General features: G+C 41.1%; 1 protein-coding gene and 1 pseudogene across 3 annotated transcripts; one reads left to right on the top strand and one right to left on the bottom strand.

Annotated features, from left to right (window-relative positions):
- Positions 1 to 181: 181 nt before the first annotated feature.
- On the bottom strand, positions 182 to 8576 carry LOC149970815 (uncharacterized; annotated as a pseudogene). The gene is made up of 6 exons (XR_016492715.1): positions 8565 to 8576; positions 6518 to 6743; positions 6024 to 6300; positions 4333 to 4428; positions 2270 to 2296; positions 182 to 1205 (listed from the first exon to the last, which is right to left on the bottom strand). The product of XR_016492715.1 is annotated as an uncharacterized LOC149970815 (transcript).
- A 2570-nt stretch (positions 8577 to 11146) lies between these two features.
- LOC110508808 (protein phosphatase 1 regulatory subunit 7) lies at positions 11147 to 16924 on the top strand. Of its 2 annotated transcripts, none has more exons than XM_021589643.3 (10): positions 11147 to 11305; positions 11992 to 12087; positions 12272 to 12327; positions 12558 to 12623; positions 12768 to 12898; positions 13093 to 13255; positions 13448 to 13564; positions 13855 to 13959; positions 14237 to 14323; positions 14704 to 16924. In XM_021589643.3, the coding sequence occupies exons 1-10, from the start codon at positions 11266 to 11268 to the stop codon at positions 14878 to 14880; spliced, it is 1038 nt and encodes a 345-aa protein (XP_021445318.3). In that variant the 5' UTR covers positions 11147 to 11265; the 3' UTR covers positions 14881 to 16924. The 2 variants fall into 2 exon arrangements, with proteins under 2 accessions (XP_021445318.3, XP_021445319.3); XM_021589644.3 differs by having other exon boundaries at positions 11225 to 11305; positions 11941 to 12087.
- Positions 16925 to 19665: the final 2741 nt, after the last annotated feature.

Here is a 19665-nt window from a genome sequence, read left to right as displayed (position 1 = left end):
GCCTTTCCTGCAGTCTAATGACCAAATTGCCCTCTAGTGGCCTGATGTGATACAGCCTGGATTCGAACCAGGTACTATAGTGACGCCTCTTGCACTGAGATGCAGTGCCTTAGACCTGCGCAATTGTTATATTTCAGTCTTCTGTGATGTACAGTACCAGTCAAAAGTTTGGACACACCTACTCTTTCAAGGGTTTTTCTTTATTTTTACTATGTTCTACATTGTAGAATAATAGTGAAGACATCAAAACTACGAAATAACACATGTTGTTACATCATCATTACATCATGTTGTAACCAAAAAGGTGTTAAACAAGTATATATTATATTTGAGATTCTTCAAAGTAGCCACCTTTTGCCTTGATGACAGCTTGGCACACTCTTGGCATTCTCTCAACCAGCTTCATGAGGTAGTCACCTGGAATGCATTTCAATTAACAGGTGTGCCTTGTCATAAGTTTAATATGTGGAATTTCTTTCTTTCTTAATGCGTTTCAGCCAATCAGTTGTGTTGTGACAAGGAATGGGTGGTATACAGAAGATAGCCCTATTTGGTAGAAGGCCCAGGGAGAAACAGGGACCAGAGAGTTGGACGGACCAGGGAACATATATTGTTGAATTACAATGCCCATACCCCAAAATGTGTATTTGCAGTTTCCACCATATCATGGAGGAGTGAACATACATGTTGAGTCGAAAGGTAGGAAATGCGAACGCAACCAAGGTATTTTGGTCACCAGACCTATAACGACAGAGGGCTTCCCAGATGCAGACACAGGAGGCAGATGGTTCGAGCCTCTGATATTTATTAAAATACAATGTGCAGGCAATAGGCAGGTCGAGGAAGTGCATTTACCAAGTCAGAGTCCGAAAGGTACAGGGGGGTAGGCGGGCTCGAGGTCAGGTAAGGCTGAATGGTCAGGCAGGCGGGCTCAGTGTCAGGGCAGGCGGAACCGGGAGGGCTAGAAAAAAGAGACTAGGAAAACCACGCTCGTAGGCTTGACAAGACAAACTGGCAACAGACCAGGAGACAAGCACAAAAATAGGTGAAAGGGTGTGACCAGACCACACTGCTGTGTAGTGACCAGTTAACATCAGAAGTATATTGGGAAAGGAGTTTTGGGTTTTAGAGAACCTGATAGCCTTTTCCTGGACAAGGTGTTTCTGTGACGTTCTGAGGATAGTGGACGATGGAGCCAAGGACACCTGCCGGGAGGAAAAAGGAACGCACACAAACACACATTTTATCAAGACGTAAAACATACCTTAGACATATAAACACAGTTAACTACTGGTGTTTACCTCAGTCACGCAACAGTCACTATGCCAAAATGGGAAATATGAGATATGAGAGATGAGACAACAGTAAGAAGACGTGAACACAAACCCATACACCCAACAGGTGGTAGGAGACACAGGAGGCTGCTGAGGGGAGGACAGCTCATAATAATGGCCGGAACGGAGTAAATGGAATGGAATCAAACACCTGGAAACCATATGTTTGATGTATTTGATACTATTCCACTCCAGTCATTAACACAACCCTGTTCTCCCCAATTAAGGTACCAGCAACCTCCTGTGGTAGGAGACAGTTATAACCACTCAGCACTACAGCCGTGTAGGGTTCAAGTGTCCATCATTCTCTCACTGTTGGTTCTGTCTACTTTTGCATTACTGTTCTGCTATAGTGGTCAATTTGGCCATTCCCATGATCTCTATTTCTATTGTGCAATGCAGATAGTGCATGAACATACACGTCACTCGTGTGCTAATGGCATAAGTGACATAGACGTACAACTGGGACACAATCAGGATTTACCAAAACAGCTGCTCACTATGTTGCTGATCATGTTTGAACAGCATCTTTCTAATGTAGGAATGTCTAGGAAGCGTGGAATCCCAATCATTCACTGTCAGGATGAGGCCTTGCATTACATAGGTGATGACACCATACTCTGATCATGAATACTACCCTCGGCCCCAGGAATCACACTTCTGACAAAAAGGGAACTACCCGTGTAAGACATACAGACACACACCCACACCAGTAAGATAAACACACAGAGGCCAGTAGCATCAAAACATAAGGAAACTATTATAGAGGCTGTGTCCAGTCATGTTAATGTTTACAGGGTGTGGTTGAGGAAGCAGCAGTACCCAGACAACCAACAAACCCATCTGTTAATATTTCATCTTCTATTAATCGTTCCATATTACTGTTAACCGAGAAACCGATGGGGAGAATGAGATTGAAGTGAAAACATTCTTACCTCCAGGGTGTCCTGAAACGTTGGGATCTAAAGAGAGATGGAGAAACAAGACTCATTATCTACTGGCTCTGCTGTAATCCAGCTACAGTGGCTTCAGAGAGTATTCAAATACCTTGACTTTTTTTCGCATTTGGTTGTGTTAAATCCTGAATTTAAAATTCATAAAATTTAGATTTTTTTGTCACTGGCCTACACATAATAACCCATAATATCAAAGTGAAATTAATATTTTGGATTTTCTTTAAACAAATTAATTAAAAAATGTTTAGTCATAAGTATTCAACCCCTTTGTTAAGGCATGGGTAAATTAGTTCAGGAGTAAACATTTGCTTAACCAGTTACATAGTAAGTTGCATGGACTCACTCTGTGATAACAATAACAATAAGCTTTGACAAAAACAACATTGTGCCAGGTGTGAGGGTCGTCACCAACCCAGAGGATTTGGTGATTTCACTCTCCGAGGCCGGCGAGAAAAAAGTCTTTAATCAGGACAACACCCGCAAGGCCGCCGGGTCCCAAGGTATTCAAAAGAGCACAGAACAGCTGGTAGGCATATTCATGGTCATTTCAACCTCTCCTTGTCCCAGGCTGTAATCCCCACATGTTTAAGATGACCACCATCATTCCTGTACACAAGAACTCAAAGGCTTCATGCCACAATAACTACCGCCCTGTAGCACTCACTTCTGTTGACGACATTGAATGTTCCTGAGTGCCAAATTACAGTTTTGACTTAAAAATGGACTTTAAAATATATGGCAAGACTTGAAAATGGCTGTATAGCAATGATCAACAATCAACTTGACAGAGCTTGAAGAATTTTAAAAAGAATAATGTGAAAACATTGTACAATCCAGGTGTTTAAAGCTCTTAGTGACTTATTTTATACCTTTATTTGACTAGGCATGCCAGTTAAGAACAAGTTCTTATTTTCAATGACGGCCTAGGAACAGTGGGTTAACTGCCTGTTCAGGAGCAGAACGACCGATTTCAACCTTGTCAGCTCAGGGAATTGAACTTGCAACCTTTCAGTTACTAGTCCAACACTCTAACCACTAGGCTACCCTTACCCAGAAAGACTCACAGCTGCAATCGCTGCCAAAGGTGCTTCTACAAAGTATTGACTCAGGGGTGTGAATACTTATGTAAATGAGATATTTCTGTATGTCATTGTCTTTTTAAAATTATTTTAATAATTCTCCCCAATTTCGTGGTATCCAATTGGTAGTTAGAGTCTGGTCTCATTGCTGGTCGAGAGCCGTGCGTCCTGCGAAACACGACCCAACAAAGCCGCACTGCTTCTTGACACAACGCCCGCTTAACCTGGAAGCCAGCCACAACAATGTGTCGTAGGAAACACCGTTCACCTGGAGACCGTGTCAGCGTGCATGCACCTGGCTCGCCACAGGAGTCACTAGAGCGCGATGGGACAAGGACATCCCTGCCGGCCAAACCATCCCCTAACCCGGACAATGCTGGGCCAATTGTGCCTCATGGGTCTCCCAGTCATGGCCGGCTGCGACAGAGCCTGGACTCGAACCAGGATCTCTAGTGGCACAGCTAGCACTGCAATAAAGTGCCTTAAACCATTCAACGACTGCCCCACCCCGGAGGACCTGTATTTCATTTTCAATACATTTGCAACAATTTCTAAAAACATGTTTTCACTTTGACATTATGGGGTATTGTGTGCAGATGAATTCAGCCTGAGTTCAGGCTGTAACACAACAAAACATGGAATAAGTCAAGGGGTGTCAATACATTCTAAAAGGTACATGTTGTCAAGGGGAAGGTTGTATGTACACAATTACTTTTATACAGCACAATAATGTTACCATCAAAGATCCAAAGTCACATATAGAATTGTACATAAAAGTATAAAGTACATAAACATGTAATTACATGCAATAACATTTCTCCATAACTGTCACTTTGATCTATAATGTGTTGTTTAAATACAGATTATGAAAGCCATTCTGTAAATACCCCAGATTGGTTCTTTAAAGATCAGGGGGGACAACAAGCGATTAACCAGTATGGTATGCCTTATAATGTCGCTCACCTTGTTGTTTAAAGATGAGGAAGCTTGTGGTAACCAGGGCAACAAAGGCCAGGCCTGCTAGCAAAGAAGCAAGGGCAGCCAGCATGGACATCCCTCCTTGAAAACACAACAGGAATTCCCCTGATTCACCTGCTTCATAACTAGTTAAACAAGTGACTAAAGAAAGGGAACAATCTGTGGATTTTGTGGCGTGTAGGCCTGAGGGTGTTTGAGTTGTTATGTGGATTTTGTGGCGTGTAGGCCTGAGGGTGTTTGAGTTGGTATGTGGATTTTGTGGCGTGTAGGCCTGAGGGTGTTTGAGTTGTTATGTGGATTTTGTGGCGTGTAGGCCTGAGGGTGTTTGAGTTGTTATGTGGATTTTGTGGCGTGTAGGCCTGAGGGTGTTTGAGTTGTTATGTGGATTTTGTGGCGTGTAGGCCTGAGGGTGTTTGAGTTGTTGTGTGGATTTTGTGGCGTGTAGGCCTGAGGGTGTTTGAGTTGTTATGTGGATTTTGTGGCGTGTAGGCCTGAGGGTGTTTGAGTTGTTATGTGGATTTTGTGGCGTGTAGGCCTGAGGGTGTTTGAGTTGTTATGCCTTTTGTTACACCCAACACAAGCTTCACATTCACACATACAGTATATAGGCATGTTATTATTACTCTTTTTATTCGTTATTCACTGTGTATTTATTCTAGAGGTGGTACCAAGTCACTATTATTTGAGTCACAAGCAGGTCTCAACTCACAAGGTCCAAGTCTTTAGTTGAGTCCCAAGTAGAACGGTTCGAGTCAAGTCCAAGTCGTGCATTCAAAGAGCGAGTAAAGTCGAGTCACAAGTTTTCCAAGTCAAGTCTCTAGGCAAGTAAAAAAAATCTATACACGCAATGCCTTGTTCAACTACAAATAGAGGCCTTGGGACTATAAGGTTCTATCTGACATTTTGGTCAGAAATTAGTCACATATAATAGATCTTTAGATGGTTCTTCACATGTTTGTAAAGTTATATATATTTTTAAATAGATTTTAAGTGAAAATAATTAACAGCTAAAAAGTTCTATCTACATAAACCCATTTGAACTTGGCGCTAGAAGGTTCTCCATCTCCCTCTAAGTATGGTCTAGGCTAGTCTGCCAGCAATAATGGCACACAAGCGAAAAAAACAACTGTCAGAATTCTTAAAGTAAATGATGTCACATCGTTGTTCAGTGATGACAGTAATTTGTCTAATGATCAAAATGCATTTCTTAATGTATTTGATTATGTGTTCTGACTCTATTTTGGTAAAACAGCGTTATTCTACCATTTATGTATGACTTTTTTTTAACTGAACATGTCTAATTCAGAAGTGTCAGACAGAACCTTATCTGCTATTGCACCACACTAAAAAAAATGCATTTACAAGTGGCTCAGGATTTTGATACTCTGCACTTTATGTACCTTTTAAGGTGAGGACTTTAATGGGTTATGAAAAAAAGGTATTCACTACAAACCCCAGCGCAACTGTAGATAGTCACTAGGCACCACTCCAAAGGACATCTGGCTCACACCAAGGCTCGAACCCAGGACTTGCTAGCAACCGTCCTCCTGAAGCGTCTTACCAGTTGACGCTAAGCCTAAGTTCCACACATCTCCATGCACTACACACTGCCTTCTAATCTATACACTACTCTTTCAATGTACACTGTAAACATAGTGTCACCAAGTAGGCATTACCTCCAGTGGTGATGGGCTCAGAATGTGTGAGCTCCTTCATCAGTTTGGCACAGCTCTCATGGAGTTGAATCCTCTCCAGCCTCGTGCGCTCAGTGTCCTGGTCCCAAAGGTGTTTGAGCGCTAGGGCCTGTGGTACCTCAGCTGTCCAGGTGTCTGTGTTTCGGTCCAGAGTCAGGAAGTCATTCCCGTCAACCAGGAGCCGGTCAGTCAAATGCACTACTGGAAATCCATCCAGTTTGCTTTCATGAAACACGCAGGTACTGGTAAGTATGATTTTCTGGTCATGGATGGGAGAAAGGAAAGGAATGGTTAAGAATGAATGTAACCTTGTCAGTCAAGGAGGTAGATTTGTCCCAGCATGGGCAATAAAAGTGTCAGGTCTCAGGTACCTGCCATTGTGCCCTTGAGCAAGGCAACTGTGCTCTCTAAAGGTTTGGTTTGTGTACTGTATGGGTGTGTTTCAGTAAGTTCATACAGTTATGCATAAGGCCTACTTGTCATGGTGTTGTTGACATTTTCTTCTATCTCAAACGCCTGTTGAAAAGACTCGCTGTAGTTGCCCAACAATACAGCACGGAGAATGCCGTTGACGTCTTTCTCGCAGCTGGAGAGAGCGGCTCCGTTGATCAATACCTGCTCGACCTCACCGACCACTCCCGACCGCTGGAACTGAATGACCATGTCTACAACAAAACATATTAAAAAGCAAACATTTATAGACTATTAATTTGTTATGAACACCCTTTTATTCACAACAGTCACAATAGTGGAGAATGTTGTGGTAAAATGAACATATTGTACAATAAATTAATGGAAAAGTGAGCAACGGAAACACTTACCCCTTTTAAAACCCCAACAAAGCTCGCAAATCAGAATGAATGTAAGTGGAAGTCGCATCTTTGCAGTCACTTCTCCCAACTAGAACGGGTATTCGAAATTATGCACTAGCTACTTCCAAGGCGTTCTCCAAATGTAATAGATGAGTTATAAATATAACGGACTATTTCTTCTTGTTCTCTCTTGCAAATACAAACACGGAGAATGATAAAGGATATGCTAAGGTCGACGTGGTTATCAATCAAAGGTCCTCCATAGGTGTGCGTGCATATCCTCCGAACTTGACGCTACAAGTGGTCTGTCACTGTACAAGTGGTCTGTCACTGTTGTCTTTTAAAAGCGCACTACGATTTTCAGTAGTTTGGGATGTGATTGGCTGATAGGTCAGAGCGAGGATGGTCCCTTTAAAATGAAAAAATGGGTAGGTCCTTCACAAGAGCGCATCAAGGCAGCCTACCTTATTGGAGTGACATAGAGGCAGTTCATTGAAGCATTTTGCTTCCGAAACTGAATTGGAAATGCAAATGGGAAAATTATAAATCAATATCATGTCTGCAATTCCTTTTCCTAAATGGGTAAGCATTTTTTTGTGACACAATTATATTTGAAATGCAAAAAAAGATATAGCATTATCATTTTCATGATTGAATATGCATATTGTCTGCCAATTTGATAAATAAATAACAAAGTGTGTTTGATATTTAATTTCCATGGTACCATCCAGTACAACACTGACACATTAAAAAGAATCTAACAGAAATGCTTAAATGACAATCATTTTTGCCGTTTAATTTCCTTAATGTTGATAGCATGAGTTGTGACAAAAACTAAAATGAATTCTGAATTGGCAATTGCAAATGCTTTTCCATAATCTGTGTGGTTTAAAGGTAAATATAGTACTTGGAATGCTATGTCCATATACAGTATGTATCTTCCTCTGTTGTAAAGGTGGATCTTTTCAAACATCATGACTCTACGGGTACAAACATAACTAGAGCACAGATGAAATGTGTAGAGTTCAGTCTATTTGTGTCTGACTCATTGTCCCACAGCTGAACACAACAGGGAAGATGGAGGAAGTTGCACACACTATCAAACCACAGTATACAGTACATAGGCTACTGTGTGTGTGTGTGTGCAGTGGTGGATAAAGTACCCAAATGTCATACTTGAGTTAAAGTAAATATACCTTAATAGAAAATGACTCAAGTAAAAGTAAGTCACCCAGTTAAATACTACTTGAGTAGAAGTCTAAAAGTATTTGATTTTAAATATTAAGTATCATAAGTAAATGGAATTTCTGAAATATTCTTAAGTATCAAAAGTAAAAGTAAAAGTGTAAATCATTGTCACACCCTGACCATAGAGAGCCTTTGTTTCTCTATGGTGTAGTAGGTCAGGGCGTGACTAGGGGGGTATTCTAGTTTATTATTTATATGTGTGGTTCTAGGTTATTATTTTCTATGTTGGTGATTTGTATGATTCCCAATTAGAGGCAGCTGGTAATTGTTGTCTCTAATTGGGGATCATATTTAAGTAGTTATTGTTCCCACCTGTGTTTGTGGGATATTGCTTTATGCATGTGCACCACGTAGTCACGTTTTGTTGTTAGTGGATTGATTTATTGTTTTTGCTAAGTTTCACTTTATAATAAATATGTGGAACTCAACATCCGCTGTGCCTTGGTCCATCTCTCCACACAACCGTGACAATCATTTCTATTTCCTTATATTAGGCAAACCAGACTGCACAATTTTCTTGTTTTTATTTTATTTTAAGGGTAGTCAGGGGCACACTCCAACACTCAGAGATAATTTACAAATTAAGCATTTGTGTTTAGTGAGTCCGCCAGATCACAGGCAGTAGGGATGATCAGAGACGTTCTCCTGAATAGAGTGTGAATTTGACCATTTTCCTGTCCTGCTAAGCATTCAAAATGTAACAAGTACTTTTGGGTGTCAGGGAAAATGTATGGAGTAAAAAGTACATATTTTCTTTAGAATGTAGTGAAGTAAAAGTTGTCAAAAATATAAATAGTAAAGTACAGATACCCCCCCAAAACGACTTAAGTAGTACTTTACACCACTGTGTATGTGTGTTAAGACAACAACAGGGAATTGCATTGTATTTTGGTCCTCCAAAGCATTTTCTGCAATATAAAGAAAACTAAATAGGTCAAGGAGGCAGCAGCTCACATGAAGAAGTGGTCAAATGCTGTTATCTCCATGTACTAACTAGAGCATATTATGGTACCCATGTGATGCACAGGGAGTATATCAAAGAATGATCCCTCACATGCTCTAGAGAGTTTTACCACTGTGTGCTTCAGACAGCACAACACTCACCAGCAGTAGTGTCTGAACAGATCGTCTCCTATAAGGCTTGGCACACAATGGAAGGGAATACTGTTTTGGGTGTAAAGATCTGTGTCAAGATAATAAGAACAGCAGTGTCTTGGTCTCCCTCTGTGTACTTTACATCAAGTGGAAAACCAGCCAGACAGGAAGCGACTTTATAAACATTGCCTGAGAGAGAGAGAGTCTTTTCATGCTTTCTTGATTTAAAAAAAGCTTTGGACTGAATTTGGCATGAGGTTCTGCTATACAAATTGATGGAAAGTGGTGTTAGGGGAAGAACATAAGACATTATGAAATCTATGTACACAAAAAACAAGTGTGCGGGAAAAAATGGCAAACAACACACACATTTCTTTCCACAGGGCTGTGTGGTGAGACAGGGATGCAGCTTAAGCCCCACCCTCTTCAACATATACATCAACAGATTGGCGAGGGTACTAGAACAGGCTGCAGCACCCGGCCTCTCCCTACTAGAATCTGATGTCAAAGGTCTACTGTTTGCTGATGATCTGGTGCTTCTGTCACCAACCACGGAAGGCCTACAGCAGCATCTAAATAATCTGCACAGATTCTGACAGTAAATCTCAGCAAGACAGAAATACTGAAGGTCCAAAAAAGGTCCAGATAACAAGACAATAAATACAAATTCCATCTAGACACTGTTGCCCTAGAGCACACCAACAATTAGACATACCTCGGCCTACACATCAGCGCCACAGGTAACTTCCACAAAGCTGTGAACGATCTGAGAGGCAAGGCAAGATGGGCCTTCTATGCCATCAAAAGGAACATAAAATTAGACATACCAATTAGGATCTGGCTAAAAATACTTGAATCAGTTATAGAACCCATTGCCCTTTGTGGTTGTGAGGTCTGGGGTCCGCTCACCAACCAAAAATTCAAAATGAGACTGCATGCAGAATTCGGCAAAAACATCCCCTGTGTACAACGTAAAACACCAAATAATGCATGCAGAGCAGAATTAGGCCGATACCCACTAATGATCAAAATCCAAAAAAGAGCTATTAAATACGACAACCACCTAAAAGGAAGTGATGCCCAAACCTTCCATAACAAGCTATAGAGAGATGAACCTGCAGTAGAGTCTGGGGCTCTGCTCGCAAACAAAAATAGACCCCACAGTGCCCCAGGACAGCAACACAACTAGACCCAACCAAATCATGAGAAAACAAAAAGATAATTACTTGACACATTGGAAAGAATTAACACCAAAAAAACTGAGCAAACTAGAATGCTATTTGGCCCTAAACAGAGAGTACACAGTGGCAGAATACCTGACCACTGTGACTGATTATGTACAGACTCAATGAGTATAGCCTCACTACTCTCAAGGCAGACCTGGCTGTCAAGAGAAGACAGGTTATGTGCCCACTGCCCACAAAATGAGGTGGAAACGGAGCTGCACTTCCTAACCTCCTGCCAAATGTATTACCATATTAGAGACACATATTTCCCTCAGATTACACAGACCCACAAAGAACTCGAAAACAAATCCAATTTTGATAAACTCCCATATATATTGGGTGAAATACCACAGTATGCAATCACAGCAGCAATATTTTCAATATGTGTGACCTGTTGCCACAAGAAAATGGTGACCAGTGAAGAACAAACACTATTGTAAATACAACCCATATTTATGTTTAGTTATGTTCCCTTTTGTGCTTTAACTATTTGCACATCGTTACAACACTGTATATGGACCTAATATTATTTTGGAACTTTTCTGAGTGTAATGTTTACTGTTCATTTTCTATTGTTCATTTAACTTTAGTTTATTATCTCTTTCACTTGCTTTGGCAATGTAAACATATGTTTTCCATGCCAATAAAGCCCTTAAATTTAAAATTGAAATAGAGAGAGACAGAGACAGAGCGGGAGGAAGGGATGATTTTTTGAACTTGAATATCGCACACACAAAGCGGATGAATGGTACATTATGACCAGTGGCGCACCCCTTTAGAAGGCAGCCTCCTGATTGACTGAGGAGATTACCAATAAAAAGGGAGGGTTATCAGGAAACAAACATGGCTACTCTGTTTGTTGGAGAGCCGCAAGAGATGGAAGGTGAGTGAACATTTTAAATACGGCATCTCAAATATTTTATCATGAGGGTGATGAAGTTGATATATGTATGCCCGAGGGTATTTCATTGTGTGCTACTTTGTCTCCTCCCTCCCTGAACATGCTAATGTTGTTAGCCAGATAGCTCGGTAGTAACGTTAGCTAGCTACCTTGCTTGTTAGCGTTGTCATTCATTAACGTCTTGTTTTCGTGCGCAAGCAAACAGCTATGTAGCTACATTAGCATGTCAATGTATTTTGTTTGAATGGCATCCTCGTTTAATGTAGCTAGTTAACATTAGCCTAGCAACTAAGTGGGAACATTTCATGGTGATTTGTCTGTCAAGGTACGCTAGCTAGCTGGTTGGTCCTTTCTGTCCAGTCAGTTAACGTGGAGATTTGACCCTCTTTTCAGATTCTTCGAAATCTGAAATAAAAATGTCAGATGCAGTCGAGAAAACTTGCTATCTTCTAAGCTCTAAACAAGATCTAATAGTATAAATATGTTGCTAATGATGAACATGCGACTGATCAGGTAGCAGTAGGTTGCAGACAGACGCCCATACCATAGCAGATCACTTGAGTCTGCTACATGGGCGTTTGAGTTTTCCGTATAATGACCAAACTACATTTTTAAAGGACTGCCTGATTGACCCTGGCTGTGCCTCCCCATCTGTCCTCTATGTGCAGTGGACCGGAAGGGCGAGTCAGAGGAGTCTGGAGATGATGAGACCAGGAGGAAGAGCATCAATGGGGAGGTTGCTGTCAATCAGCCCCATACCACAGGTGGTGGCAATACACAATCTATAGTTCCACACAAGTATAGTGTCACGCTTCGTAGACACAAACTGAAGGAAAGATTTTGATTTAATCTGTTTGAGAACATTTTGTCCTATTGTAGCTAGCGCATACTTTTACTCTAGTTAGATGCTGTGTTAAGACACCCCTTGACATGTCTCTTTGTACACAGTTAAAGAGGAGTCTCCTGTTGAAATGGATACCATAATTCTGGACCCAGAGGAAGAGGTGAGGGAGGGGGAGCACTGTTATAATGGCGGCAGGTGGTTAAGTGCTCTGCCAGTACCCAAACGCTTGCTGGTTCAGCCAACTAGGTTAAAAATCTTGATCAAGGCACTTAACTCTAATAAAAAATAAAACCGTCTGCTACATGACAGATAAAATAAGTTTGCCTCATGGAATTATGAATGCTATTCCAATGTAGTTCTCTACTGAATACCTACCCCTCTTATTCTCAGGATGTTGATCTTGTCCACTGTCGTATTGGGAAGATTGAGGGACTGGGGGTGTTGAGGAAGGCGAAGGTCAGTAGTTTGACTATTGGCTGTCACTCACCCATTGTAAAAACATATGGCTATTTTATTGGAAACATGGGTGACATTATCACAGTGGAGTAATGGACTGTCAGCACAAACAGTATGACTAGATTTAATGTTGTGCGTGTCCAGACGCTCTCTCTAAGGCAGAACCTGATCAAGACGATTGAAAACCTGGAGACGTTAGTGATGCTGAAGGAACTTGATCTCTACGACAACCAGATCCGCAAACTTGAGAACCTGCAGACCCTCAAAGAGCTGGAGTGAGTCTGACGGGACCACACACGCCAGTGTTTCCCTCTCTATCAGCTGACCTAGAGATTGCCTCAATGATCACCCTTTAGTGTATTCCTCTCCCCATTTACACTGACTGAAGCAACTGTTATTTCATGCACCATTTCACACAGTTTCTGTACAGTTGAATTGAACTTGAATGTGTTTTGACTCTGCTCTCCAGCCAGCTGGACGTGTCCTTCAATCTACTGAGGAAGGTGGAGGGTCTGGAGAGTCTGACGGGGCTAAAGAAGCTCTTTCTGCTGCACAACAAGATCAGCCACATCGCCAACCTGGACCACCTCACCGGCCTGGAGATGTTGGAGCTGGGCTCCAACCGCATCCGGGTAAGACTGGTCAATTGCATATTCACATATATTGGGATGTCTTGGAATGGAATTGGAATGTGTAGAACATAATGTTTTTGCATTGGTATAGATTTTGTTTGAGTATTGTCTCAATTGTACCAGAATCATTGTTGCTTTAAAGAGGTGAGGAATGATTGCTTGACCTAACTTGTGTGCATGCCTTGTTTCCAGCTAATAGAGAACTTGGATGGGCTGTCCTTGTTGACGAGTTTGTTTCTGGGCACCAATAAGATCACTCAGCTGCAGCATCTGGAAGGCCTTCACAACCTGACAGTCCTCAGCATCCAGGTATGTGTATATATCACACACACACCATGGTTTGGGTCAATTCTGGAAGTATTCCAATTTTCAGTTGGGAATAATTTTAATTCGGTGTACTTTCTGAATTGATCATCACCACTGCTTCCTGTAATGTATTAATGTTTGAAAACACTGCAGAAATGTTAAATGCACATTTTCTTGCTTTAGTGACCCAACTGTTTGTGCTGTTTAGTCGCCCTGAACTGTAGAAACCCATCTAACCATGATGATACATGGATTTTGGTCTCTGAGGATATGTTGTGTTCCTTTCTCTCCAGAGTAACCGCATCACCAAGATGGAGGGTCTGCAGGGTCTGGTCAACCTGAAGGAACTCTACCTGAGTCACAACGGCATCGAGGTCATTGAGGGCCTGGAGAACAATGTGAGTCGGTGTCAACGGCAACCACATGACTGTAGGGCCATGCACATTGCCATGGCGACTAATGAAATTACCCCAGGAATGCAATGTTTATGGAAGCCCAATAAACCGATGTGGTAAAATGTTCTACACACAGCCAATGCATGTAGTCATTGGTGAATACATGTACTGTAGTTATTGCTAAGTCCACGTTGAGTCAGTGTTTGCATGCTAGTTCAATGCCAAGAATTGTTTCAGAAATCAAAGTGTGTCAATTTTGATGCTGTTTGGCCACATACAGAAAAAGCTCACAACTCTCGACATCGCAGCCAACCGGGTAAAGAAAATTGAAAACATCAGCCATCTAACAGACCTACAGGAATTCTGGGTAAGAGAAGAGATTTAAGGTTCATGGTGAATAGGAAAGATAAATAATGGATGAGTCATTTTAAGTGCTGAGGGATTGTGGAATATGGCCATAGACCACAGCTGAGGTCTGTTCTTATGCACGAGGGTAAAGCCCTTAGCCGTGGTATATTTGCAATATACTACAAACACCTGAGGTGCCTTATTGCTATTATAAACTAGTTACTAATGTAATTCAGAGCAGTTAAAATGTTTTCATGGTAAGTGGTCTGATATACCACGGCTGTCAGCATTCGGTGCTCGAACCACCCAGTTTATAATAGAGCACTGTCACTTGTTGGAATGAATAGGTCTGTTGCTGATTGGAAAATGTATTTAAATCACATGTCAACTCTTTCCCAGATGAATGATAATCAGCTAGAGAACTGGTCAGATCTAGATGAGCTGAAGAGTTCCAAGGCCCTGGAGACGGTGTACCTGGAGAGGAACCCCTTGCAGAAGGACCCCCAATATCGCAGGAAGATTATGCTGGCTCTGCCCACCGTACGCCAGATCGACGCCGCCTTCATCCGCTTTTGACCGGGCCACACCTCACACCCCTACCTTGGTGTCCCTCCACTCACCGTTCTTCCCCTGCAACTGCAAAATGGACCTCAGCTTACTGCACACAGACTCATTCACCACAGGCACACATCTACAGATACAGATGAGTGTCCTTGTATACCACACACTTCAGCACACACACATTCCGACCATCACGTTTCACTTGCCTTACCGTCTCATGTAAAACACGCATGTACACATTTACACTCACCATCTGATCTATGCTATTGTGTTAATGCATATTAATTTATTGTCAGAATTGGACTGGATAGGGGCTGGGAGGAGTGGGAGCTGCAGGGATGTCCCCCCCCCCCTATTTTATTCCCTTTGGATGTGGAGTAGGGAATAATTGCTCTGCCTGCTTGTCCTTTTGTCTGGAGGGATTTAAAAGGAGAAGGCAGTCAGTCTTTCTCCTTTTGTTATTGAAATTGCACTGTACCTGGCAAGAAGGTGGGCTGGCTGTATTGCTGATGGTCTATTTAAGTGTTCATCACATTTCCTTCAGGAAGTTCTAAACCCACCAGACAGTTTTATTTTAAAGAATAAAATATATATATATATTAAATGTGACAATGGTAGCTGCTGCCTTTCGTGGTGCTAATACAGGGTGTATTGGTGTGTATGATACTTGGTGTGGTTGCCATGGGGATATTTAGCTCACCATAACACTAAGTTTCCCTCAAATTGTAGCTACGTTAAACAGACGCTGTATCAAATCAAATCAAATTTTATTTGTCACATACACATGGTTAGCAGATGTTAATGCGAGTGTAGCGAAATGCTTGTGCTTCTAGTTCCGACAATGCAGTAATAACCAACAAGTAATCTAACTAACAATTCCAAAACTACTGTCTTGTACACAGTGTGAGGGGATAAAGAATATGTACATAAGGATGTATGAATGAGTGATGGTACAGAGCAGCATAGGCAGATACAGTAGATGGTATCGAGTACAGTATATACATATGATGAGTATGTAAACAAAGTGGCATAGTTAAAGTGGCTAGTGATACATGTATTACATAAGGATACATCTGTATCTGTTGTTCAATGTGAAGGATTGAACTTAATTCACACCCTGTCATAAAGAAGCATACCCTGAAACTAGTTCAATTCGGGACAATAAAGCAAATGTGCTGTTCTGAATGCCAAATCATGGCAGCACCAAGAAACAAACCAGGGGTTTGTGCATTGGGGAAAAATGTAGCAGAGCATTTTGCAATGGGGCAAAATGGGGAAAAGTTATTATTGGACAAGAGCAGATGTTTCATTCTGTTTTGTGTTTCTTGCCTGATGAACATGACCCAATTACCAGAGAGTATAACCACATGTGAAGAGTGGGATTTTTGCTGTAAGATTTGTTCACAACTGTTTTCATTGATTCCTTTGTTTTTATTGAGTTTCTTAAACGGATTTGTTTTGAATGGTTCGAAGACCAAGTTTGATTATTTACAATGTCCTAATTCAAATGAATCTGCAGTCTGAGCTATACTGGAAAATAAACTATTTCAAATATTTTACTGCGTTACAGGTCATATAAGGAAATCAGTCAATTGAAATAAATGAATTACATCCTAATTTATGGGTATACAGATATGCGTGGATCAGAAAACCAGTCAGTATCTGGTGTGACCATTTGCCTCATGCAGTGCGACATCTCCTTCGCATAGAGTTGATCAGGCTGATTGTGGAATGTTGTCCCACTCCTCTTCAATGGCTGTGAGAAGTTTCTGGATATTGGCGGGAACTGGAACACGCTGTTTTACACGTCAATCCAGAGCATCCCAAACATGCTCAACGGGTGACATGTGGATTATCTTGTCAAAGGAGAAATGCTCACTAACAGATGTAAACAAATTTGTGCACAATTTGAGAGAAATACGCTTTCTGTGGTTATGGAAAATTTCAGCTCATGAAACATGAGACCAACACTTGACATGCTGCATTTCCATTTTTGTTCAGTGTATTGGTCCATAAGTAAATCTTATTGCTGTAAATAAAATAAAAAACTAACATTCAATGGTGGTGACATTCAGATTATGTAAAGGAAAATATGACAGTCTGTAATCATATTTCCATCAAAGTGAAAAGCCCATGCATATACATTTATGGAGTCACCTATAGTTTGCACTTACTGGCACACTTCAAGGGAAACTTGGGACAGAAGTGAACAGTGTTCGTGAACAGAAATGGGCTCAAATTACTTATTGACTTGGATAAGTGGGCTCTGTCTGAGTGAATGTCTGTGTGGTATGTGGAAAGGAAGGAGTGTGTTTGTAAACTTTTATTTACCAGATTGCTCAGGATCTGTATGTCCATGCAGTACACAAACAGACGCAGAAGTTACCCCTAACCTCAGATCTAGGATCAGAAACTTTCTGTACCCAAAATCAAATTTGAACCTAAATCAGTAGTGGAATGACCCTGTATCAGTGGTTAGGGACAACTTCTATTACAGTGCCTTGCGAAAGTATTCGGCCCCCTTGGACTTTGCGACCTTTTGCCACATTTTAGGCTTCAAACATAAAGATATAAAACTGTATTGTTTTGTGAAGAATCAACAACAAGTGGGACACAATCATGAAGTGGAATGACATTTATTGGATATTTCAAACTTTTTTAACAAATCAAAAACTGAAAAATTGGGCGTGCAAAATTATTCAGCCCCTTTACTTTCAGTGCAGCAAACTCTCAGTTCAGTGAGGATCTCTGAATGATCCAATGTTGACCTAAATGACTAATGATGATAAATACAATCCACCTGTGTGTAATCAAGTCTCCGTATAAATGCACCTGCACTGTGGTAGTCTCAGAGGTCCGTTAAAAGCGCAGAGAGCATCATGAAGAACAAGGAACACACCAGGCAGGTCCGAGATACTGTTGTGAAGAAGTTTAAAGCCGGATTTGGATACAAAAATATTTCCCAAGCTTTAAACATCCCAAGGAGCACTGTGCAAGCGATAATATTGAAATGGAAGGAGTATCAGACCACTGCAAATCTACCAAGACCTGGCCGTCCCTCTAAACTTTCAGCTCATACAAGGAGAAGACTGATCAGAGATGCAGCCAAGAGGCCCATGATCACTCTGGATGAACTGCAGAGATCTACAGCTGAGGTGGGAGACTCTGTCCATAGGACAACAATCAGTCGTATATTGCACAAATCTGGCCTTTATGGAAGAGTGGCAAGAAGAAAGCCATTTCTTAAAGATATCCATAAAAAGTGTCGTTTAAAGTTTTCCACAAGCCACCAAACATGTGGAAGAAGGTGCTCTGGTCAGATGAAACCAAAATTGAACTTTTTGGCAACAATGCAAAATGTTATGTTTGGCGTAAAAGCAACACAGCTGAACACACCATACCCACTGTCAAACATGGTGGTGGCAGCATCATGGTTTGGGCCTGCTTTTCTTCAGCAGGGACAGGGAAGATGGTTAAAATTGATGGGAAGATGGCTGGAGCCAAATACAGGACCATTCTGGAAGAAAACCTGATGGAGTCTGCAAAAGACCTGAGACTGGGACAGAGATTTGTCTTCCAACAAGACAATGATCCAAAACATAAAGCAAAATCTACAATGGAATGGTTCAAAAATAAACATATCCAGGTGTTAGAATGGCCAAGTCAAAGTCCAGACCTGAATCCAATCGAGAATCTGTGGAAAGAACTGAAAACTGCTGTTCACAATTGCTCTCCATCCAACCTCACTGAGCTTGAGCTGTTTTGCAAGGAGGAATGGGAAAAAATGTCAGTCTCTCGATGTGCAAAACTGATAGACATACCCCAAGCGACTTACAGCTGTAATCGCAGCAAAAGGTGGCGCTACAAAGTATTAACTTAAGGGGGCTGAATAATTTTGCACGGCCAATTTTTCAGTTTTTGATTTGTTAAAAAAGTTTGAAATATCCAATAAATGTCGTTCCACTTCATGATTGTGTCCCACTTGTTGTTGATTCTTCACAAAAAAATACAGTTTTATATCTTTATGTTTGAAGCCTGAAATGTGGCAAAAGATCGCAAAGTTCAAGGGGGCCGAATACTTTCGCAAGGCACTGTATCTCTTGAGTGAAATGTTACCTATACAACTTGGGCTTATTCAAGAGGGTGCAACATTTAGAATGTTACAGATGGAAATGCAATGTATATTATTTCAACTATTGACTCCTCCCTTTGCTAGACAAGTTGACAGTTCTATACAATGGATTTCTGCCCCACGACGGGTTCAGAGAACAATGCCACACAACTCACATTTTTTTTTGCTCGCTTTTCGTTATGTTTGACAAAGTGCTCGGTTTACTGTTTTTGAACTGAATGTATTATAAAAAACTAAATAAAGTTACTTCAAATTAGATTGTTTTCCCACAAATGCTTACACCACTAAACTGACATGTTTTATTTTTTTAACCTTTATTTAACTAGGCAAGTCAGTTAAGAAAAAAATATTATTTTCAATGACGGCCTAGGAACAGTAAGTTAACTGCCTGTTCAGGGGCAGAACGACAGATTTGTACCTTGTCAGCTCGAGGTTACTAGTCCAACGCTCTAACCACTAGGCTACCCTGCTACCCCAGGACCACTATGGCTGTGTTTACACAGTTAGGAAAATAATTTTGACCAATCAGGTCAGCTCTAAAAAATATCTAATAAGTTAAGATCTTATTTGATTGGTCAAAAGATCAATTAATGGGGGAAAAATATCAGAATTGGGCTGCCTGTGTAAACACAGCCTTATGCATGCACTGTATAAATTAGATTACATGT

This window comes from Oncorhynchus mykiss, chromosome 28, assembly GCF_057628025.1.
Source record: "Oncorhynchus mykiss isolate SJ-2025 chromosome 28, ASM5762802v1, whole genome shotgun sequence".
Lineage (NCBI taxonomy): Eukaryota > Metazoa > Chordata > Actinopteri > Salmoniformes > Salmonidae > Oncorhynchus > Oncorhynchus mykiss.
This window is presented reverse-complemented; position numbering and strand designations above follow the sequence as displayed.